At 27.4% G+C, this 26,011-nt stretch overlaps 1 protein-coding gene across 3 annotated transcripts in view; it reads right to left on the reverse strand.

Annotated features, from left to right (window-relative positions):
• Positions 1-323: 323 nt before the first annotated feature.
• Positions 324-26,011, reverse strand: part of LOC100212432 (uncharacterized) — a 58,717-nt gene continuing 33,029 nt past the window's right edge. For 2 of the 3 annotated variants that reach the window (XM_065800087.1, XM_065800088.1), the window contains 11 exons: positions 24,558-24,596; positions 23,914-24,402; positions 20,298-20,786; positions 20,162-20,200; positions 19,548-20,036; positions 18,440-18,928; positions 13,121-13,159; positions 12,415-12,900; positions 5,249-5,737; positions 5,099-5,134; positions 324-939 (listed from right to left, as the gene is read on the reverse strand). In XM_065800087.1, coding sequence (XP_065656159.1) covers positions 482-939; positions 5,099-5,134; positions 5,249-5,737; positions 12,415-12,900; positions 13,121-13,159; positions 18,440-18,928; positions 19,548-20,036; positions 20,162-20,200; positions 20,298-20,786; positions 23,914-24,402; positions 24,558-24,596 — 3,542 coding nt within the window. In that variant the 3' untranslated portion in view covers positions 324-481. The remainder of the gene's footprint in view (positions 940-5,098; positions 5,135-5,248; positions 5,738-12,414; positions 12,901-13,120; positions 13,160-18,439; positions 18,929-19,547; positions 20,037-20,161; positions 20,201-20,297; positions 20,787-23,913; positions 24,403-24,557; positions 24,597-26,011) is intronic. The other variant, XM_065800089.1, reaches the window with a different exon arrangement.

Raw genomic sequence — 26,011 nt, forward strand, 5'->3', positions numbered from 1 at the left:
TACGAATAAATAAAGGTATTTTTCCAATGTATTTTTTCTTTTAACCTTTTTCTTCTTAACCTTTTTCCTTACATTTAAAAATAAGTTTGGAAGCGGGCCTTATAAAATTGCTAAAATTTTAGAAGTGGTCCGCGATAACAAAAATAGTTAAGAACTACAGCTTTTGGTTGATTAACAGCAGAAAAAAATATAAACTGCAAAAGCATATATATTTTTCTAAAGAGCTCGTTTGAAAATATTTTAAAACTTAGCAGATTTAAATTTTTTTCGGTGTCTAAAAACAATTTATTAGCAAATTCTTTCGCAAAAAAATAAATTTAAAATTTCAGACTTTTTTTTGTATTTTAAGTTAAAGTTAAAAAAATCAAATAAAATTTACAAAACTTTTGCAAAAAAAATTATAATTATAATTCAGGGTAAACCCTGTAATAACCCTGTAATAACAATAAATCAAATAATAAAGCGTTAAAAATACTTAACACTAATTTGCAAATGAAACGTATACATCAACACAAGCTCGTCCGACGTTATCTACTTCACCAGCGTTATAAAGATCTTCATTATTCCAAATATAGATGGAATCTCCTTCGTTAAAGTAAGACGGATCGTCATAGTTGGTAAAAATAACCTCTTTATCGGTTGGAAGGTAGCCGGGGTATATGTAGTTCCTGTTATCTGGAAATGTAAGCGGTTTCCTGGAAGATGGGAACAGAACTTTTTTATTTTTATTACAAATAAAAACACTGAATAATGTTTGATCATTGAAACAACCAAAATTACTGCCTATAAAAAAATCAGCACATTTTACACGACCAGTTTGATGTACAAGTTTTACTTTAACTATTGCACCATTTCGATTAATGGGAACTTCTGCTGGTTGATCATTTTTTCCCTCAAAGCAAGCACCTTTTTTTAGCAAATTCCATTTTGAATCCGAATCTGAATATATATATAATATATACAAAAAATTAAATCTAAGATTTAAACAAAGAAGATCTTTGTAAAATTTTAACATCAAAGAATTGTAAGCAATTGTAAATGTAAGCACGAATATAATATTTTATATATATATATATGTATATATATATATATATATATATATATATATATATATATATATATATATATATATATATATATATATATATATATATATATATATGTATGTATGTATATATATATATATATATATATATATATATATATACATATAAATATATATATATATATATTTATTTATTGTTATATAAAATAATAAGTGAATTTAATCATTAAATGTAATAAATTAATGCAATATTTTTATTTCTAAGACTATTTATGAAAATACAATACAAGAGTATTAAAAGTGCCATGTTGTTTATAAAAGGTTTCTCTGTTAGTGCTTTTGGTGTGGATTGTCAAAGCCACATAAGGAGCTCAAAAAGTTTTTGTTTGCAGTGGCTGGTGTGGTGAGTTTTCAGTGGTTGGTGTGGTGTGGTGAGTTTTACTTAAAACAAAGCTCAGTTGTTAACTGCTAATAACTGTTATGATTTGTTGACATTCAATATTGGTGAATGGTAAATCTTACCGAGTCCCCTACTTTACATTTTCTCTGATTATCCTTATCCTTATCTGATTATACTCCTGAGTTTATGTTTTCTTGATTCATAAAGTTGAAAGTTTTCTAAATTTTTTGTCAACCTCATTAATTCTCTTTATTGATTTCTGTTCACTTCTAACTTCATTAGTGGATAACTTCTAACTTCATTAGTGATTAACTTCTAACTTCATTAGTGGTTAATTTCTAACTTCATTAGTGGTTAACTTCTATCTTCATTAGTGATTAACTTCTAACTTCATTAGTGATTAACTTCTAACTTCATTAGTGATTAACTTCTAACTTCATTAGTGATTAACTTCTAACTTCATTAGTGATTAACTTCTAACTTTATTAGTGGTTGTAAAACTCTAACTTAATTAGTGATTAACTTCAAACTTAATTAGTGGTTGTTAACTTCTAACTTAATAAGTGATTGTTAACTTCATTAGTGATTGTCTAACTTCATTAGTGGTTATCTAACTGGTTATCTAACTGGTTATCTAAATGGTTATCTAACAAGTGATTGTCTAACTTCATTAGTGGTTAACTTCTATCTTCATTAGTGATTAACTTCTAACTTCATTAGTGATTAACTTCTAACTTCATTAGCGATTAACTTCTAACTTCATTAGTGAATAACTTCTAACTTTATTAGTGGTTGTAAAATTCTAACTTAATTAGTGATTAACTTCAAACTTAATTAGTGGTTGTTAACTTCTAACTTAATAAGTGATTGTTAACATCTAACTTAATTAGTGACAATTTAGCCTTGTTCAAATGGAAAACATAATTATTTAGAGTTTAATTTCTGTAAACAAATGGTGTTAATAACAATGTTAAAAAGATAAACAATATGTTTAAAATACAACAGTTTCATTTTAAAACTATTATTGACATTTTTTAAACTAATTATTTGGTTACAAAAATTTTTTGATAGATAAAACTTCTTGAAAACTTTTAAACATTTTTTACAACCCATTCTAGCATTTTTTACAACCCATTCTAGCACCTGTTTTTTAGATCTCGACTAAGTTTATTGCAATATTAATATTAAGAAAATTGATTTAATTATATATAAAGTTATTTTTACCATACACTAGCATATTTTTCAAATTTTTTATTTTATAATTATCATATTCATATTTTAAATCTATTCAACAAGAAATGTTTAAATTCTGTCAATCGCCAGGTCAGGTTATCCTGCTACTGGTACAAAGTAACCCAGTACAACCTTCTTTATGTCCTGCTGCCATGTAGGATATGGTTTTTTAAGCAAAGGCTAGGAGAGAAAGGCTAACCCTGTCTTAAAACACCCCCTGCCTTGGGGCTCTTGGTTGAGTAAAGGTTAGAGATGGTAAAAAAAGGGTAAACAGATTCTATACGTTGACGGCTGGTAGTCAGGTTTCCGGACAAAGCCCTCTCTTTATCCTTCAGTTAATATTGTTGTTGTTGGTGATTTAAATACTCATCACACAGAATGGCTCGGCTTGTGTCAGTGACTTTTGCCTTTCTCAATCTCTAACACAAACAGTTAACTTTCCAACCTGCTTTCCAGACAATCGGAATCATTTACTTTCTCTACTCAACTTATATCTTGTTTCTGATTCTTACTTTCTGATTATCAATGTGGATTTCGATCTTCTTGTTCTACTGCTGATTTGTTAACTGATAGGTTTTATTGTGCATTATAAAGATGTCAAGAGTTTAAGGCTATCGCTCTTGACATTTCTAAAGCTTTTGATAAAGTTTGGAATATTGGTCTTCTCCATAGCATTCTTCTTATGGTGTATTAGGTAACATCTTTAAGATTATTGAATCCTTCTTTACCAATCATAGTATAAAAGTTGTCCTCGATGGACAGCACTCTTCTTCATATCCTGTAACTTCAGGGGTTCCTTAAGGTTCTATCCTTGGCCATATACTCTTTTGAATTTACATTAACAATCTTCCAGAAATTCTCACATTTAAGGTGGCTTGTTTGCTGATGGTATTACCATTTATTCTTGTCTTGATAAAAAGCCAACACTCTCCGATTACTTGGAGGGGGCATTTGAGCTTGAAAAGGATCTCACTTCAGCTACAGCATGAGACTCTCAGTAGCTGCTAAACTCAGATAAAACTCAATTTTTTTCAGCTAATTATTATTGCAATAATCTAGATCTTCCAATAATTATGAATGGTAATGTACTCGATGAGTCATATACATCCATCTTCTAGAATTAACTCTTACTTCCAATCTTTCTTGGAAACCATATATTAAATCCATTGCAAAATTAGCATCTGCTAAGGTTGCATCTCTTTATCGTGCACTTTCTTACTTCTGATTCTGTTCTTTATCTCAATAAATATCAAATCCGTTCTTTTACAGAATACTGTTGCCATATCTAGGGGGGATCTTCCAATGATGCCCTTTCTCTTTTCTCTTTTCTATAAATATGATATATGGGCACCGCTCTATAGAGCTAGCGTCTCTTGTGCCCCCTAAAATTTATTCTTGTGTTACTCGTGTTATTAAAAAAAATTTTCTTCTGCAAATCAGCACAAAAATTCCAATGCAAATTCTCTTTCACTCTTCATCATCTTTAATTTTTTTTTTTTTACATAGCTCCCTCTCTTTGTTGTATCATTTATGCATTGGTATTCATTATTGGTATTCCTTGTTTCCCAATTACTTGATGCTTGAAATAGACATAGTCAAATTCTGAAAGTGAAAATTTCAAATTCTAGAAACTTGAAAAATGTTAAGGATATAGTAGAAACAAAGGAAGAAAAAGAACTGTTTTTGCTTGTAAAAAAGTTATAATCATTTCTTGGTTACCTCTTTTCTACTGATAGTTGATTGGAGACAAACTTGCAGACTTTTGTATCAACTAAAGATCCTGAACTTGTTTGGCTAAAAAATCTTTTGTCTTTTGGTGTATTTGTCTTTTTGTAAATTCAAGGGCAAAACCAGTACCTTAAATGCATTTGGTGTTTTTGGCATTTGTATTTCAGCAAACAAGTTTTTTATTCCTGAAAGTATTTCCTTGTTAGAAACATTCAAAAGTGAGAGAAAGAATGCAATCTTTTTATTATTTTGTCACTTGTTTTTGATTTTAATCATAAATATGCATATACAAACCAAAGAAAAAATTTTGTTATTATGGATGTTTTGATAAAAGTAAATTAGAAGTGTGTAAAAAATAACTTTAACACACACTCACACACTCTCACACACATATAAATTTGAGAAGAGTCAAAAAAAATTCAGATAACCAGAAGTTTCTGGAAAGTTCCACAAGGTTTTGAAAAGTTGATGGTTTTGGAAGGATCCAGAAAGCTCTGCAAGGCACCATAACACTCAAGATGTTAGTTTAAATATTACTATATTTAATATGTAATTTATTCAGTAGAAAAATTATGACAAATTTTTAAGTTTTTATCAATTTGTGTATAAAAACAATAATATACTATTTAACAACTCATTTTATATAATTTTATCATTTATTTTAAACATTTAACCACATAAAAAATACATACATTTTGAAATTACTTGTGTATCAGAAACATTTGCATCTATAAACAAAAACTATATATTAATTAAAGTTCATAGAGTACATGAATTTAAACCGAAAAATATAAAAAAAAATTTTTTTTTTAGTATAATAAAACGATACTAATAGGCCATACCTAGCTCTCCGTTAACAATGAAAAGATTCTTTATTGAACCGTCCTGGACAGAGTACCATGGATCAGAGGCAAAGACCTTAACATTTTCAAAAGTTTCAGGCTGGTTGTTCTGTTCAGAAAATATATTTATTCCATTTAGTGAAACTGAAAATAAGTAAATATCAGAAACAAATTGTTGACTAATTTCAATGTGTGACCACTCTTTAAGAGGAAGAGGCTCTGTTTTAAAAACCCTATCAAGTATGCCATTTATAGGAGCAGCAATATAAAGACTACCATCACCACTGTTATGAAACCATACTCCTGGAACTCTATCACCATATTTGCTGACATCAGAACCAATAGTAAAATGAATAACATTACGCCAACCCTCTGAAAATGATTTTGGTTTCACCTCAAAATATACTTTAAATATTTTTTCTAATCGAGGAATAACTGCTACCAAATTATTTTGAACCAAAGGAGTTTCTTTATCTTCAATCAGTTGCTCTATCATTAAAAAAAAAATTAATTTACAAAATCATAAATAAAAGAATTTATGAGAAAGATAAATGAATATGAAAAAAAATTATATTTTTAAGTGTGGCACAAATTTTATCTGTTGTTTTTTAAATATTTTCTTTTTTTCATATTCATTTATCTTTTTCATAACTTTCAAATTTTCAAAAAAAGAAAATGTTGCTTTACCACTAAACCACTACTACATTTTTTAATATTCCAAGAAAAGTCATCTTTAATTTATAAATTGTTTCATTAACTTATCACTGGTTATATTATTTATTTTGTGAAATAAATATACAATAATTAAATGTCTCAAATCAATATACCAATATGATATAAATTTTTTTTTTTTTTTTTTGCACAAAAAATAAAACGTAATTTTATAATCATAAAAGCAATTTGATTAAAATGTGTAGATGAAAAATCATTAAAATAATGAAAATGCTAAAGTGGGCAAAACTAGATAAAAAATGGATCATCAATGACTATAAATGAGGACCGACGTTTCAAAGTTTTAAACTTATGTTTTCAATAAAAGATTGTTAGTCCAAAGAAAATTTTTTGAACATATTATAAAGTAGTGTGTATTATTGACTGTGAAATATGGTAGATGTGGTGTTAAGGTGTGGGGCTGTTTTGATTGAAATGCCAAAGATGACATTACAAAAATAGAAGGAATGATGACAAAAGTAGTTTATTCAGACATAATTAAAAAGTCATGCTATTCCTTTTAAAAGTTGGACTAATGGGAAGCCAATCTATTTTTTATAAAAAAATAACCCGAAGATTAAATCATAAGCATAATTTTCAGAACATTGTACAATTTAGTTGACTGAGTTACAGAATGATCAAATATTGAATAGAAAGATTTGACCTCTGCAATCACCAGACCTCTCTCTTATAGGAATTTTATGGAATAAGTTCATAGTAATGCCAAAGATGAATGGTTAACTATGCAAAAAATGCAGAAAAAACTTATTAGTGAGTGGCATAAAACTGATTGGATAAGTCGTTATGTAGAATTCCAAGAATATCTATAGCAGTCACTCGGGAGATTAAATAGAAAAATATAATTTATAAAATAATTTTTTAGAACTTTATATTAATTTTTATTTTTAACTTAATAATAATTAATTATTTATTAATTAATATATTAATATATAATTAATATATTTTTCCTATTAATTAATTAATAGGAAAATAACATATAATTCAGTTAGATTTTGCCTTCAGTTTTTCTCCCAATAGTAAGTAAAACTTTGATATCTTATATTGAAAAGTATGACCATTTGAATAATTATGGATGAGAGTGTATATATACACATATATATTTACACATGCACAAACACAGATATACATATGTACATAGCTATACATATATATACATAGCCGGCAGCAGGCTATTTCAGTTTGACTTCACCATGCTTATCTAAACACACATTTTGAGTTGTGTATATATATATATATATATATATATATATATATATATATATATATATATATATATATATATATATATATATATATATATATATACACAATATATAAATATATATGGCTTCAATACATACATCAAATAGCTTATAGTCTGCTACTACTAAAAAGGAGTACTGCTACATCAACTAAAGGTTTGGCATGCAGCAGCAAATTTTCCTTTCATTATTCTCTACTTTTTCCTTCTTTTTCTAAAAAATCTGTATGCTATAAAGGTAACCAAAACTAGCAAGCAAATGTCGATAAAAATATGCTATTGCGTGTATATATATATATATATATATATATATATATATATATATATATATATATATATATATATATATATATATTATATTTAACACCTTCACCTCCAACAAGAGATGCAACCCTAGCAGATGCTGATTTTGCAATAAATTTGATATAAGGTTTCCAAGAAAGATCAGTAATAGTTAATCCTAGAAGATGAAGGATAGATGACTCATTGAGTACATTACCATTCATTAATATAGAAAGATTTTAACTATTGCTGTAACAATTGGCTGAAAAAAATTCAGTTTTATTTGAAATAAAGTTTACCAGCCACTGTGAGCCCCATACTGTAGCAGAAGTGAGATCCTTTTCAAGCTCAAATGCCCCCTTCAAGAATCAGAGAGTGTTGGCTTCTTATCAATACAAGAATAAATGGTAATCAGCAATCAGTGCCACCTTAGATGTGGAATATTCGAAAGATCGTTAATGTAAATTAAAAAGAATAAAGAGTTATAGATAGAACCTTGAGGAACCCCTTAAGGTAAAGGATATAAAGTAGAGTGCTATCCATCAAGGACAACTTTTATACTACGATTGAAAAGGAAGGATTAAATAATCTTAAAGATATTACCTGATGCACCATAAGAAAACTTATGGAGAAGACCAGCATGCTAAACTTTATCAAAAGCTTCAGAAATGTTAAGAGCAATGGCCTTAACCTTTTAACCTCTATCTAAAGCACGATAAAATTATCAGCTAATACTGTTAGCAAATCAGCTGTAGAATGAGAAGATTGAAATCCATATTGGTGATTAGAAAGTAAGTTATTAGAATCAAGATGAGAGATTAAGTGTTTGTTAATTAAAGATTCAAAAACCTTGCTTATGATGGGAAGAAGACTAATGTGACAGTAGTTAGACAAGTCAGATCACTCTCCAGAATCTTTGAAATTAGGAATAACAGATGCCAGATTTCCAGCATGCTGGAAAACAAGACTCTGATAAGCACTTGTTAAATAGTTTTGAAAGTATAGACGACAGCTCTGGAGAACACTTCTGTAAGGCTATAACAGGTATGATGTCCAGACTACAAGCTGTAGAAGAGTCTAAGCAGGAAATCACTATAGATACAGAAACTGGAGTGATACGAATATCAAGCAGTGAATCAACCTGTTTGTCAGCTATATCAGGAAGAATGCAACTAGTGGAGTCAAGAGATGATTTGATGAAAAGTTCTTAGCAAACAATTCAGCTTTTTCTTTAGGTGAGATGATAAAATCTGAACCATACAATAGAGGTGGAATAAAATGTTTGCCCTTCTTATTGATACTGTTAAAGATTTTCCAGAAGTCACGAGAGCCTAATTTTTGAGATAAAGTATGAGATTTTGTGACCTGAGAATAGAGGGCTTTGGCATTAAACAAAACCTTTTTACATTGGTTTCCAGCAATAGTAAACAGATGTCTGTTTTCTGAAGAATCGTTTTGCTGAAAGATATGGAAGTAATGGTTTTGATTGGAAATTGCAGCAGTACAATTTGAGGTAAACCAAGGAGAAGAGTGAGGCTTGACTTGGAATCGTTGAGAGGGAATAAAAGATTTCATGCCAGCCTGAATCCAAGAAGTTATGTAAAAATACATTTATCAGCAAGAAGACAAAAGAAATCTACCCAAGGGCCATCACGATGAAAATCACGGAAAGAGTCCCAGTCAATTTTATGGTAGTTGTAAGAGGTACGATGATAGGGGAATTCAGATGATGAAGAAGAATGAGATAATAGTTTTAGAGAGATCAAACCGTGATTAAAAGCACCTAAGTTTAAATGTGGAGAAACTGATCACTGACAGAAACAAATGTGGAGAAACTGATCACTGATCAGAAACAAAACATAAGTCGAGTAAAGAAGGTAAATGAGGTGGGTTGTTTGGAAAGCGAGTTGGGAAGTTGACTGTTTGAGTTAGAGATTGAGAAAGGCAAAAGTTGTGGGCCTTAACACCTGCAGAGCCACTGACACTAGACCTAAGCCATTCAGTGTGATGAGCATTAAAGTCACTAACAACAATGAATAACTTAACAGAAGAAAAGGTACTTTGAAGACCACAAATATTAGTGAATGATAGATTTAGAGAAATTGGTGATGATGATGGTTTTTTGCGTTTTATAGTTTTTGGTACTTTAGTCATTTCTAAATTTGTTAAAGAACTCGCCGCAAAGCGCAGATAGTACTCAGCACACTATTTAGTAGCGCAACCAATTGCTTCATTACTACTAATAAACCCTAAGCAGTAATAAAGGAAATGTGGCCTTGACAATGCACAACAAAAGTATGAACATGGACACCATCCATGCACAACATGGTACTGTTAGTACTCTGATATTTTACAGCTGTTAATGGAATCACTCTCTCTGAGAGCTACCACAGAGTTTTGAAAACCTGACTATCAGCCAGCTTCAGAACCATAAAACTGAGTTTTAGAGCTTTACTCTCATTAGAAGATAATAAAATGAGTCATGAAAACTAGGCATGTTTTCATGCCTAGTCATAAAACATGAGCAAAACCCATGCATTGAGTCAAAAAGATCCAGCATTCAACATCCTAAACTGGAAACAATGTATTATAAATACATCTGCGCCAGCCTAATAGATGAAGAAGGGGTACGAGGCTGGTCAACAGATAGAATCTGTTTACCTCTTTAGTCTTTGCCTAGAAGGCCTTCTACAAGACAGTAGCCTTTTTATATATATATATTATTTATACTGCTTTCAGGGTTCAGAAAATACAGGAAGAGTTTCTTTTTCCTGAGTCAAAACATCACAAACAATCAGTTTAACAGCGCTATATAAAAGAAATTAGATTTAGCACTTTTTCCAAAAAATGTTTGTAATGGATAAAGCGGAATGATTACATAATGATTATTGTGTATATTAAAAAAAAAAAAGTGGAGAGAGAATAAACTAAAAGAATACATTATAAGTTTTGCTTATTCATCTTTATTTCTTTAAAATTTATCTAAACTTTTTTAATTCTACTGTTTCTGGGATTACATGCAAAAATACCATGACATATTGATTGGCACAATCAAGAAGTGATAGTTAGGAGCTAACTACAAAATAAAAAATCATAACAATGTTTTAAAGCATTACATTGATTTTATTTTACGCATGAACTTTGCATTAACATGTGCGTGTAGCTATTTTTGTTATGATAGGATTGTTTTGATTAAAACAATTAAAAAACTAAAAAGCGTGGTTTATTATTTTATTATTAAAAAAAATTAAAAATGAGGTTTATTATTTTATCATTAAAAAAAAAATTGGAAATGTGGTTTACTATTTTATCATTAAAAACAATTAAAAGATGTAGTTTATGTAAATGTAAAACATTTTTCTTTCTATTCATTGGTTGTTAACCACAATATTTAAAAGCTTCAACATTTTTATTTTGATTAAAGAAAAATATGAACTTTAAAGACGCAATTACAAAGTAAAAAGTAAGGATAAAAAAATATTATAATGATAAAAGCATAACTTATATATAATGTTTAATGATATTTACCTTAAATTATATAACAACTAAAATCTATAATTATTTTTTATAAAAATTAACTAAAAAAAAATAATAAATTTAAAAACAAATGTAATAATAAAACAAAAAACTTACAACAGCAAATAATTTTTAGTTAAAACATTTACATTCTTACTGTTTTTCAATTTTACATTAAAAGATTTTTTGACAAAATATTTTCACAAATTTTATTAACTATTATATTTAACTTTAACTTTGATTTATAATTAAGACAATTAAAAACGTAAAAACTGTGTTTAGTTAATTTAATGATGTATACACTGCAAGTAGGCCTGTAAATCGAGCCGAACGAACCAAGCTTGCCAGGGCTCGGCTTGGCTCGTTTACATATTAAGAGTGTTCAAGCTCGGCTCGAGCTCGTTTCGAACATGAGATTCTTTGTTCGAGCTCGTTAAGGATTAGTATTGTTTGGGCTCAGCTCGTTTTACATGTTGCTCGAGTTCGACTGGTTTAAAACTCGAAATAATTATTGTAACCTGTTAGTTTAAAGCTCGTTTAGTAAAAAAAAATTGTTCGTTAAAGGTCCAAATCGACAAACAACTTAAACATATCTCATATGGTTACACTAACACTATATTTTTATTATATACTAATATATATAATATCACAATTTTATTTATTACATATATATTATTATAATATAAATAAATATATATATATATATATATTCGAGCTTTAATCGAACCTATATGAACGAGCCTATATGATGTTCAAGCTCGGCTCGTTTAATAAACGAGCCTAATTTTTTGTTCATGTTCGGCTCGTTTACCATTCGAACCAAACATGAACGAGCTCTTGTTGATTGCCGATCACCGAGCCGTTCACGAACACGAGCCAGGATTTACAGCCCTAATTGCAAGAGTGTTTTTTTCTAAAAGAAATGGTTTATGAGCAAACAAAAAGTTATGCTGAAATTAGCTACATATAATTTTTATAATGTAAAAAATTATCAGAAAAGAGAAATTGTAAAGCTTTTAATAGGCAAAGAGCTCTTCAATATCCTACCGATGTTTTATCAAATCATCTTTTTCTAACTATATCATGAACAAAAAAATTCTATTTATGTCAATAAAAATTTTTATAGTGTTATTATAGTGATATTAACAAATATTGTATGTTAAGAAAAAAACAATTTGTTGTTTATAGTGATGCACTTTTTGCATACTTGTCATTTATCAGCTGTTATTAAATATTTTTTTATAACAATATTTTTTTAACTGGTTATAATTAATTATTGACTACATAAAATTAAAATTTTTAAACAAGTTATAACAGATTATTGACTATGTATTCAGTGTGCATAATTAGCATATATAGTACGCATAATTAGCAAATTAATTCAATTCAGACTCACCAATGTTTCCATTGATAATCCTAAGGTCTTTAATGAAACCATCCTGTTCATCATACCATGGATCAGCAGTATACACTTTAACATTTTTAAACGACTGTGGTTTTGTATTTTCAATACTATGAATAAGTTTTCCATTAATATAAACAGTAAATGTATAGATTCCATTAAATCGAAATTGAGAGATTCGAACATTTGACCATTGATTAAGAGGAAGAGGATCTGTAAGGAAATAATAATTTGGATTCCCATTAATAGCAGAAGCAATGGTCAGCTTTCCTGAGCCATCATGAAGAAACCACACAGCAGGGGTTCTTTCTCCATATTGTCCAAAGTTTTGACCAATAGTCAAATGAATTACACTTTTCCATCCTACTGAATATGAATTAGGCTTTAGATTAAAAGAAACTGAATATGCTTTATCCAATAATGGTAATGTTGCAATCAGGTTATTTTTTTTTAACATTTCTTCAGTAGCAAGGTCCAAATCTAGACAACAGAGCAAAATTGATATCACATTTTATGTTATATATATATATATATATATATATATATATATATATATATATATATATATATATATATATATATATATATATATATATATATATATATATATATATATATATATATATATATATATATATATACTTTTAGCACAACAACTTATTCAAAAATGTAACTTAAATGTAAATTTAATAAGCCAAACCTTTTGTGACAAGTACAACATTTGACAAAGATTCGTCATCTAAAAAAAGTATTAATAATATTTTAAAGTAAAATGATATAAATATATTAGAGTGAATTTTTAAAGTTAATTAGTTTAAAAAAATCATTTAAGTAAAATTAAAAATAAATTTCAAAGTAAAGTGAACTTTTTAAAGTGAATTTGTTAGGATTGAAAAATATTTGACAAACAGTTGAAAAACAGCTAATTTTAAGAATATAGGATTTAGACTTTTTTTTCAATTTATCAGCATCATGTTTTTTAAATCAATGTTAAGTCCTTGATAATGAAAAGTATCTTTTCCTGACATAGTTTTCTGACTTCTTTTATCGCAAAATAAAACATTTACTTAAAAAAAGTTCATGTTTGGCATACTTAGTGATGTATGCGATAGTAGACTAATGGTGCAACATGGTTCACAATAAAGAGGATCTGAGTTCAAATCAACCCTGTGTCTCTGGAAGTATTATACTGTGCCCAAAACCTCCAAAAACAAGACAAAATTAAACTCACTGTCACTCAAGTATTAAAAAGAATTAACCTATATACTTATAAAAACATTTTTATGGATTTATAAGAAAGGAAACTATTAAAAATAATTAAAAAATTGAGTTAAAAAAAGTATATAAAAAGGTAACAATTTTTAGCTAGAATAAGAAACAAAACAAAAATATTCAATTATTTTATTAATTCATTAATAATTTTATTAATTTTATTGTATCTACTATAAAATACATATTCAATAACTATATTGATTAAAAGTTATATAAATTAAAAGTAAATAACTGTATCTACTATAAAATATCAATTTAAAATTTTAGATTATTTCAATTTAAATCAGATTTAAACTTAAAACTTAAGATGTCACTGCTGGACTCTGTAATATTCTATAAAACATATAATAAGGTATATAATTTTGTTTTCAACATTTTAATATTTTCATTGATTTAAAGCAAGTAATAAAAAGTACAAGTAATCTATGTGATCTTGTTAATAAATCTATTGAATAAGGAAAAATCTTTTACAAACCCTGGCAGAAAAAAATAATGTTGGCTAATTAATGTTAATTAATCATGGTAAATAACAACTAACATATTATTAAATGTAAATAAGGCTATATAATTGAACTTTAGTTTTGTGGATGCAAAATATTTAAATAGTGTTCAAAGCTTGTAGCAAAACATTGCTCTCAAAGGTTTAAAGTATATACTAATGAACACAATCTTTTACTTTAATTTGATTTAAAATTACTGATAAATTAAAATAAAATAAAAAAGCATATTGAGCATTGGAAAAACTTAATAATATCTACATGCAGATATAATTTAGTCAAAGACTCATAATAAATAAGAGAAATGCAAAACTGTAACATGCAGTAATGAAAATTTGTTAAAGGTTATCCCATAAAACCCAAGGTTATTTTAATATTATATTAGTTTCTTATTTACCATAACTTTTAATAATACTATTTATTTTTTATATTTACTATAATAATTTAGCTCAAACCTGGCCCCAGCCCCGGCAAAATTATAAGATTTTGCAGAGGTTGCACGGCTGTTTCCATCAATAAAAAAGCGAGCCTAACACCACATGTTTATCAAAAAAAAAAGTATTTCCGCATAAAAAGAATAAAAATTCACTAACTATAAAATAATAGTACTTTTTTCTATAAACGTTTTCATCTTCAAATAAAAAAAATATAAAAGATCTATCTTTCCTTGTTAAATAAATAATTACATTTAATCAAATAAAAATAAAAGTTGTAAAAACTTGGCTGATTTAGAAAAATTTGTCTATTTTTATGAGTAAATTTTTATTTTTATTTTAAAACAATCACGTGACCTCAAATACTTTACTAGTAAAATAATGCGATATGCTTTAATTACTCTAATAATGCCTGTTTCAGTTAACAATTAAGTTTAAGTAAAATTCTTTTGATTAACAGTAGTTGTAAAATGTGTTTTATTTAATAATAAATATTTAAAATACATTTCTTCAATTATTTTTAGATAAAAAGTGACAAATAATTCTCAAAATATAGCCAAGTTTTCATTTGCTGCATTTAATCTGAAATTGAAGAAAGTTTTTATTAATTTATTTAATGTCATAAGGTAAAACATTTTATTGGTGTTTATATTCTTTTTACAGAACTAAATTATCTGTAGTATTTCAAAAGTTAAAAAAGTTTTAGTAACACCACTTAAGTGATTACTTAAAAAAACAACAAGAAGCCATAAAGCTCACTTTGAAACAACCATGGTTGATAGCCGGGGCTTGAAAAAAATTTATATTACTTTATATATTATAACTTTATACTTACATTTACTACTTATTAAATATTGACATATACTTATATATTTTTAAACACTTATTTACTTGGTTAAAATGCTAGGAAATGGTTAACTTAAGACTTAAAAACATGAGGCTGCATATAAAAGGAAAGCATGAAGATGGGTAACCTATTTCACTCTTTCCTAATTAAATAGAGTTAGTAAATCCAAAGATATGTGTATCTGTGTATAAGTGTTTGTGATAAGTGTATGTGAATAAGTGTGAGTATATAAGTGTGTATGTGTATATAAATGCATGGATGTGTATGTGTGCATGTGTATATATGTATATATTTAAATGTATACATATATATATGTATATATATATATATATATATATATATATATATATATATATATTTATATATATTTTATGTGTGTTTGTATGCGTATATATGTGTATGTGTAGATATGTGTGTATATATATTTATGTTTATATGTCTATGTATGTGTTCATGTAGATATATGAATGTAAGTGTATATACATATATTTGTGTGTATTTATAAATCTATATATATGTGTGTGTATATTATGTATGTATATAATACAGGGGGATATAAGTATATTTGTATATATATATTTGTGAATGTATGTGTGTATGTGTGTTTGATTATATGTATTTGTATGTGTCTACATATGTGTGCATGTATGTGACTAATACTAAATTACTATTATTTTTGTTGTGATTGTTGTAACAAATTTTATTTTTATCATTTCATTTTTAATATTATCATTCTCATTGTTATCGTTGTATTGTTATTATTGTTACTTAAGATGCAGTTGTGATGTAGTGGTAGAGCGCTTGCTTCATAAGCGAGAGGTTCCGAGTTTGATTCTAATCATGTCCCTGGTAGTACCGCGCTCAACTCATTTCTCCGCGCAGCGGCCTTGTTTGTCAAGGTTCATGTTTCAAAGTTATAGAGTTAAGAGAGGGTTATACCACAAATAAGTAACCTCCTCGTCTGTAGTGGCTCTCTCAACCTTGATGAAGTGAATTAACAAACAAAAACAAAAAAAAAGATTAGTACATGTACTATTTCTAAACTTCCGAGAATGTAACAACTATTTCAAAAATATATTGATTGATTAATATTGATTGATGATGATTAATTGGTAAGAGTTATAAGGACAGATTAGAAAAAAACGTTGCATCGAACAACATTTGTTAGAGAAGATTAAAGTGATTTAGGTATCAGCATGTAGAGAGGCAGCATCTTCAGGATTAAATGGTAATGGTAGAAGTAAAAAAATTTGAGGAGGGTGCCTTACATATTGTATGAATGAGCTTTAGTTAAGGAAAGAAAATGCTCTAGATTGTCTATATTAGAGAAACAGCATAAATAAAGGAAGGCTAAACCCTGATGATGATGATGATGATGATGATGATGATGATGATGATGATGATGATGATGATGATGATGATGATGATGATGATGATGATGATGATGATGATGATGATGATGATCATGGAAATGATGATTATGATGATCATGTTGATAATAATGATGTTTATATATGCATTTATATACAAAATATAACATGAACTTTGTATTAAAAAAATATACTTTAGGATGTATAAATGTTTATGCAGGTCACAAACCCTGCCCCGGCCCCTGCCCTGGCTATATTTTATCAAACCTGGTTCCGGTCAAATTTTAACTAAGTACATGATCTTGGTAAATACTCTGATGGCAAGAAGTCCTTTGCAACATTTAAAACAAGTTTACAGATGTTAGACCAACTGAAATAAAACTGACAATAGTACTCGAGAAAGGTCAGCTTGTCCATGTCTACAGCCAAAAAAAGTTCAAAAACTTTGAATGAGAATTCTGGATAGATCCAATGATACAGAAGATGGTAAAAGTAGACAAAGAAGAAACAAGCTGAAGTAGAGAGAAAAAAGAGGAAGTAAAACATGCAGTTTACCGATTACAGATAAGAAATTAAAGTTTGTTAAAGAAATTGATCCAAGTGAAACATATTGCAGTGATAATGAACAGTCAAAATCAGATAAAGAATTTTTACTAAAAGATACCAATTTTATAACACCAGAAAATATTCTTTATCCTGCAAAACTTTGTTGTGAGATTCTTTGTTGTGGAGGAAAAAGGAAGTTAAAAAGCATGCTGCTGAAGTCTAAGAAAAGCTTTGCTTTAGATTTGATGGGAAACAGGATGCAAAATAACTGTTTTTTTGCTCATCCTGAAAGCATTCTTTTTGAAGGATGTTTTTAAAAATTGGTACATTTTTATCTTTACAGATGAAAATATAACAATTGTTTGGTTTTCATGTGACAAAACAATTGACACATGAGCTACATAACAAAGTGGCAAGATCTTTTCTTTGATTAATCAAGCATTAGGCTTGATCCGAAAGCTTCGTCATTTATAAAGATGATCGACTGGTCTGTTGCTATAGTAACACCACCACCACTTTTATCAACTGTTTCTAATGATGATTCTAAACCTTGACGATTTATACGCATATTATTTATATTAAGCCCCTGCAAATCAGACATTTTAACATCGATCAAATCTCAAATCAAGTCACCTAAACATTTGCTAATAGAATCTTAAATTTTTTCCCCTATTTCTACTACTTATAAAAACTTTTAGAGAGAAGATGTCACATGCAAGAAAACTCTGCTCCTATACAAAATAAACTTTTGCTTTTCTCAAAGAATTCTCTGCTCATTTCACATAAGCAAAATAACTTGAAATAGCGCATTTGCACTCTCAAAACATCTTGAAACAATTTAGTTGAAAACTATTTAAAAAATAAAATGCTTTCTTTCTAAATCTAAAAGTTAAAATTTTAAAATAAAAGTAGCTATATGCATTTTTTTAATTGTTTAAAATATAACTTTTAAAATTAGTAAAAATTAAAAATCAAAAATACAAAAACAAATTGATATAAAAAATTATTTTCGCTGTTTTTTTTACTTAAAGTTATTTACAAGACTTTAGTTACCTGGTTTTCCATTAACGATAGCGAGATCTTTTATTGAACCATCGTGTACAGGGTACCAAGGATCTGAAGCAAAAACTTTGACATTATCAAAAGATTTTGGTTGTGTATTTTCTTCTGAAAAAATATTTTCTCCATTTAATTTTATTGTGTATACATAAATGTTATTTTCTAACTGTTGACTAATTTCAACATGTGACCACTTTTTAAGAGAAAGAGGTTCAGTTTTAAACACTCTATCAAGATTGCCATTTATAGGAGCAGCAATGTAAAGACTACCATCACCACTGTTATGAAACCATACTCCTGGAACTCTATCACCATACTTGTTAACATCTGAACCAATAGTGAAATGAATAACATTGTGCCACCCTTCTGAAAATGAATTTGGCTTCACATCAAAGTATACTTTATAAGATTTCTCTAACTTAGGAATAACTGCCACCAAATTTCTTTGAACCAAACGTGTTTCTTTGTTTTCTATTAGTTGTTCTGATAAAAAAAATTTTTTTTTGAAATAAGCATTTAACAAAGATAAGAGAGCATATTATGAAAATACAAAATACAATAACATTCACAAACATTTTCAATTTTTGTTATTGTCAAACAAAAAAATTTAAATAAGTTATAAGGGTTTTAAATACTTATATTTATAAAAACAAACATTTGTATGGTGAAGGTGAAAAAGCTTCTAACTAAAGTAAACCAATAAAAAAATGTTTTATAAAAAAAATGTCTTATATACAAATATGGTATGTTTCGAAAAAAACAGAAATGCTGCAAATATATAAACTTTTAAAAGTGGTCTAGATTTAATTAATTTTAGAAATGGATATAATATACCATTAATTATTGATGGATTTAATTATATAACAAATTTACTTAATTTATTAGGACACCTGGTAAAGAGAAAACTAAATCATAAGAGAAATATATTAATAAATAATATTTTGCTTAACTTTTGATTCAAAAAAGAGAACTATGTTTTAAACCAAAAAAAAATTTAAAACTGAAGTTAGCTTTTAAATGTTTTGTTTTCTGGACTAACAAATTCATAGTAGTATAACATATAATAGCACAATATACTATGACTAAAAATAAATATACTCACCAATGTTTCCGTTTACAATTTTAAGGTCTTTAATAGAACCATCCTGAGCATCATACCATGGGTCAGCAGTATACACTTTAACATTTTTAAATGACTGTGGTTTTGTATTTTCAATACTATGAATAAGTTTTCCATTAATATAAACAGTAAATGTATAGATTCCATTAAATCGAAATTGAGAGATTCGAACATTTGACCATTGATTAAGAGGAAGAGGATCTGTAAGGAAATAATAATTTGGATTCCCATTAATAGCAGAAGCAATGGTCAGCTTTCCTGAGCCATCATGAAGAAACCACACAGCAGGGGTTCTTTCTCCATATTGTCCAAAGTTTTGACCAATAGTCAAATGAATTACACTTTTCCACCCTTGTGAGTAGGATCTGGGCATTAGCTCAAATGAAACTGAATATGTTTTTTCCAAATATGGTAATGTGGCAACTAAGTTATTTTTTTTTAAAACCTCTTCAGTAAGCATTTCTACATAATCTATATCAAAAACCACAAGAAATTTTAGAAATAAATTTTTCAGAACAATGGTATAAAATATATTAGTTATAAAAACTAGATATTTAATATTAAATTTCAAAACTACTTAATTAACAAAACCTAACCTTTTGTGATTAGCAGAACATTAGGCAAAAATTCATCATCTGAATAAAAAATATTTGATAACAATATTGAAGCAAGCATTTTTTTTTTAGCAAAAAATTATAATCAAATAGCAATCTATTCAAAAAATATTTTTACCTGGTTTTCCATTTACAATACTAAGATCTTTTATAAACCCATCTTGAGCTGCATACCATGGATTAGAAGCATAAACTTTAACATTATCAAAAGATTTTGGCTGTTTATTTTCTTCTGAAAAAACAATTTCTCCATTTAATTTGATAGCATATAAATAAATACTACTTTCTAGCTGCTGACTAATTTCAACATGTGACCACTCATTAAGAGGAAGAGGTTCAGTTTTAAACACTCTATCAAGATTGCCATTTATAGGAGCAGCAATATAAAGACTACCGTCACCACTATTATGAAACCATACTCCTGGAACTCTATCACCATACTTGTTAATATCTGAACCAATAGTGAAATGAATAACATTGTGCCAACCGTTTGAAAACGACTTTGGCTTTACATCAAAATAAACTCTAAAAGATTTTTCCAACTTTGGAATTACTGCCACTTGATTTCTTTGAACCAAAGGTGTTTCTTTATCTTCTATAAGTTTCTCTGGTAAATAAAAAAACAATAATAATAGCAATAATAATTTTATATTTATTCATTTACAGATTTTTTCTGATCCCTCCTTGAAAGTAAACTTTTTTAAAAAAAAAGGTCTTATTTATGTCTTAAAAATGTTGATTTCTGTTTCATTAAGTTTTATTTTTACTAACTACTGTAATCGGTATGAGTCAGTGAGGCACAAGATAATTTGCTTGACTGATACTTATCCAGCAATCAAGACCTGTTTCATTAACTGTTAACTGATTCCACACTAACCAATACCCTTAGCAAGCTTATCTATAAGATAGCTGATTTGTTAAAGAAAAGGATATTTCCTGATAGTAATCAAGTTTTTAGACAAACTTTGATTTTCTTAAGCAATGGTATTAACCCAGTGGCATAATGTTAAGGTTTTCCTTATCAATCAATCATCTTTTGAATCAGTGGCCTGACTGTGATCACATTTATAAGTATTTTCTGGTGGAGTTGAGTCAAGTAAAAAAATATATCTTGAAAAGATTTTTGGAAGTTTTTGGAAGTTATATAAAACTTATTACTAAAAAATTTAGAAATTTACTACAGATTTAAATTTTTAAAATCTGAATTGATAAATTCAATTTCAAACATTAGATCCAGTAGTATTATTAGAACCAAAGTTTATCACTAAAATAATTGAACCAGTTTGAATTATTAGAAACAAATTTTTTCAGTAAAATAACTGAATTAGTTTGAATTATTAGAATCTAAGTTTTACACTAAAATGCTTATCACTAAAATGATCTTTTATCAGATATTATCAATAAACTAAACTTTCAGTTATTTTTTTAAAGCATTAAAAAATGTTTAAGCTTTTGCAATACTTTTTTCTTAAAACATGTTAAGTTCATTTTGAACCAGGTTTCAAATTTAAATCAGTTTTTTTAACTATTTTTTAACTATATCTAGAACTTAAATACAACATTCATTTTGTTGAGGTTTTTTTTTAATTATTTCATTTAGAATTTATTCAAAGCATTTTTTGCTGTTTTTATTTTAATTTAAATTGCAAATAAAGATGAATTTTTAAAAACATGCACATCAGCCTAAAAGTGACCATTTGATCAACACTTTTTTGTGCGCTGGCATTAAATATTAAACGAAGACGACTGATATATATATATTTTTTATAGGCTGCTTATTGCTGCCAATAAAAAATATATACATATATGGCTATGGGCATTGATTTTGTCCATAGCCATGGTGGTGGAAGACATTCCCTTAAATCATTTTTTACAAGTGTAATCATCTATTGCATGGAAATTTATTTTTAGAGGAATTCTTAGTAAATTGTTTTCATATTTATTAGCACCCAGCATTTGGTTTAAAAAAGACGTCTTAAATATGTTTTTTAGACATATTTGATGTTTTTTATACATCTAAAAGTCATAATTTTTAGACTAAATGTTTGCTGGGCATGAACAATGGAAAAATTAAAGATAAAATAATTAAAACTATTTTATTCATTGTGTAGCTGTCAACGGACCAAAGTTAAGAAAAATTATTATTTTAATTATTAATAATTCACTTAATTTTTAAATATTATTAAATATAAATATATTATTAATTTTTAAATGCTAATCCATAAAAATTTTGCATGCACCGGCTGAAATTTGGTCATTTCATTTATAATAATTAACTATAATTATGTCTTCAAAGTTGAAAGTTTTATCTTTAGCATGTGGAGTGGTTTGTGAAAACACCATATCACCATTGGTTAAAAAAATTTAAAAAGATTATAAGTACTAGTGATGATTATCAAGTTTATTCTCTTAACAAATTATATTGAACCTAATGTTTATGAAAATGTAGCAAACATTGTATGGCTTGGTATATTTTTACAACCCAAAACAAGTTTGTCATGAGCTATTGACAAGGTTGATCTGTCAAAGTTTTGAACATAAAGCTTTTTTATTACTTAGTCAACATGATCAACTTATCTAGCTAGGCAACTGATGGAATTCTCATACAAAAGAAAATGGCACAATGGTAAGTTACAAGATGTGTCAGTACCAAATACATAGTGGAAAAACAAGCATTGGATCCTTCAAAAGTTGCTGCTTTGTTGGGTAAAATTAGTTTAAATTGTAAGATATGCCATTTCTAAAAATTTTTATGCAATTATGCAACACTTTTTGATATATTATCAGATTTTCAGATTTTTTTCCTGTTTAGGTATGTAGTGTATGTTGACAAAAAATCCAAGGATTTGATTTTTTTTTTTAATTTTAATCAACTCCCAACAAGGATGCAAGCAACCACTATTAAGTTAGGTGACACTAGAAAAAAAAGAACAGAGTTAAAGAGCAAGAAAATAGTTGACAGAACCTTGGAAAAATTGTGCATTGTATGAGTCAGTAAAAGATGGGAGAGAGTTCTAAAGGGTTAAAGTGCAGGGGAGAAAAACTAGACAAAAAAAAGTTTTTAGGGGATGCAGGAACAGATACAAAAAAAATATTTGACTTTGCTGAATGATGAATTAAGCGAAAATGAATTTATGTTGATGGACCTAGAGAAGCAAACATGATAGTATTTGCACAAAAAAAAAGAGATGCAACTTTACAACAATGGGATAGAGGCTTAAGCTTGGCAGATAAACCAGGTCTAAGTTTGCAATGCGTTTTTAGATCTTATCTAAAAGAGAAAGAGCATCATTACCAACCCAAATATGACAACAGTATTCCATATAGGGACAAATAAAAGATTTGTAGAGGTAGAGAATAATATCAGGAGTAAGATGATGGCAAGCACAATATAGAGAAGCAACCTTAGCAGATGCTAACTTTGCAATTAATTGTATATATGGTTTCCATGGTCAGTAGAGAACAAGAATCAAAGAAGACATAAAGAAGAGGACTCAGTGAGAATGATATTGATTGTTTAGTTAACAGAATAAGTAAACAATCAATTGCTGAAAAGAACAGGAAAGAACATAAATCAATGACTTAAGGTTAAAATCTTGAAGTATTTTTATCGGAGTATTTTTAGAAATGGCATTGTCAATTCCAATTTTCTATGAGGAAACCTTAAAAATAGATATCTATGTTTTAAAAGAATATATCAAAGTATAAGTATATTATTTAAAAATTATACTCACCAACATTTCCATTAATAACTCTAAGGTCTTTAAGAGAGGCATCTTGTGTATCATACCATGGGTCAGCAGTATAAACTTTAACATTCTTAAAAGACTGTGGCTTGGTATTTTCAACACTATGAATAACTTTTCCATCTATGTATACAATAAATGTATAAACCTCTTTAATACGAACTTGTGAAATTTGTACACTTGACCATTTATTTAGTTGTAGTGGCTCTGTATGGAAATAATAATTAGCATTATCATTAATTGCTGAAGCAATAGTCAACCTTCCTGATCCATCATGAAGGAACCACACAGCAGGAGTTCTATCTCCATAACGCCCAAAATTTTGTCCAATAGTCAAATGAATAACACTTTTCCATCCTTGTGAATAAAGTGTGGGTTTTATTTTAAAAGAAACAGAATATGTCTTTTCCAAAGATGGTAACTCTGCAATCAAGTTGTCTTTAACTAAGGTATGCTCAGTAGTGTCTTCTACAACATCTAAAAAATATTTATAAAAAATTTAAAACAAAACGTTTTTTTATTTTTAAACTTTTTTTTATATTAAATATTTAAAATATAAAAATAACTCCTAATATTTTGTACCAAAAATAAAAAATTTTTAATCAAAAAAACACTGTAAAAAGATAAATCACCTGCACCAATAACTACTGCATTTTGCAAAGACTCCTCATCTAAATAAAATTGTATATATATATATATATATATATGTTATGTGTATACATATATATATATATGTATATACAAATATATATACATATATATATATAAATATATATATATATATATATATATATATATATATATATATATATATATATATATATATATATATATATATATATATATATATATTATATATATATATATATATATATATATATATATATATATATATATATATATATATATATATATGTTATATGTATACATATATATATATATGTATACATATATATATATATATGTATACATATATATATATATATATACATGTATATATATATATATATATATATATATATATATATATATATATATATATATATATATATATCAAAATGGCACAAGAAAATTAAATATCTAAAAATACATAAAAAGTTTTAAAAACACATTTAATGAAAAAAAATTTGGACTTTTATATCAAATTTTAACTTCTTATGTATTAGTCAAATTAACATGCATTTAATAAAATTTACAGAATGCAAGTACATTTATTTTAAACAAATTGTAGAAATAATACGAGTTATAGCCTTAACATTTATCTTTTAATTATAATTATTTTTTTGCACTTTAGGATAGTTCTTTGTAACGTAGATAAGCTTTTTTACATTGTTGTTGTAAGATTGGTTCAGGTCCAAATGACAACTTGGCCAGCTGCAGAAAAAACTCTTTCTGAAAAAGCTGATGAGCCTTTAATAGGATGCCAGCTTTGGATATTGTAGTGCTGTGCTCTTCCACCACCGTAAAATATTTGGTTCTTTTGCTACCAATGGAGATAAAAGATATTTTTCCAGTTCTACTTGAATGTCAGAAGTGTTTAGGATTTCAGTTCGGAACTAAGACCATCCTGAGTTAGAGGTTAGAGTAGCCAGAGTTTGGTAGAAATATAATTCAATCTCCTTAGAATATAGAATACTAATAGGTGCTCTCTCTAAAACTAAAGGTGAGTCAAATTTCTTTGCAAATGAGTGTAGATCATGTTCAATTTGGATACATGCTCTGGTCTTATTTTTTTCTTTACTAAATTCATGTTCCTAAGGCTGAGGGAGCCACTCCAATCTAAGAGACTTTTCTTTTTTTTTTTTTTTTTTTTTTATATAGTGGTCACAAACCTCAACTCTCTAATTCCAAAACACAAACCTTTACTTACAAAACCATTGCATGTCCTCATAACTTTATAGAGTTCATTTCAAAAATATTACTTTTTGAAAATTTCTTTAAATATGTTATATATTTATTTACTTTTTTAGTCCATTTAAAAAATGTTTTTTTTTAAAGCTTTTTTTAATGTATTATTTAACAATTTCTTTTATTTACACTAAACTAAAGTTTGTTTTGAGAAGTTTTTTTCACAATTTCTTTTATT

The sequence above is a fragment of the Hydra vulgaris genome, chromosome 06 (genome assembly GCF_038396675.1).
Source record: "Hydra vulgaris chromosome 06, alternate assembly HydraT2T_AEP".
Lineage (NCBI taxonomy): Eukaryota > Metazoa > Cnidaria > Hydrozoa > Anthoathecata > Hydridae > Hydra > Hydra vulgaris.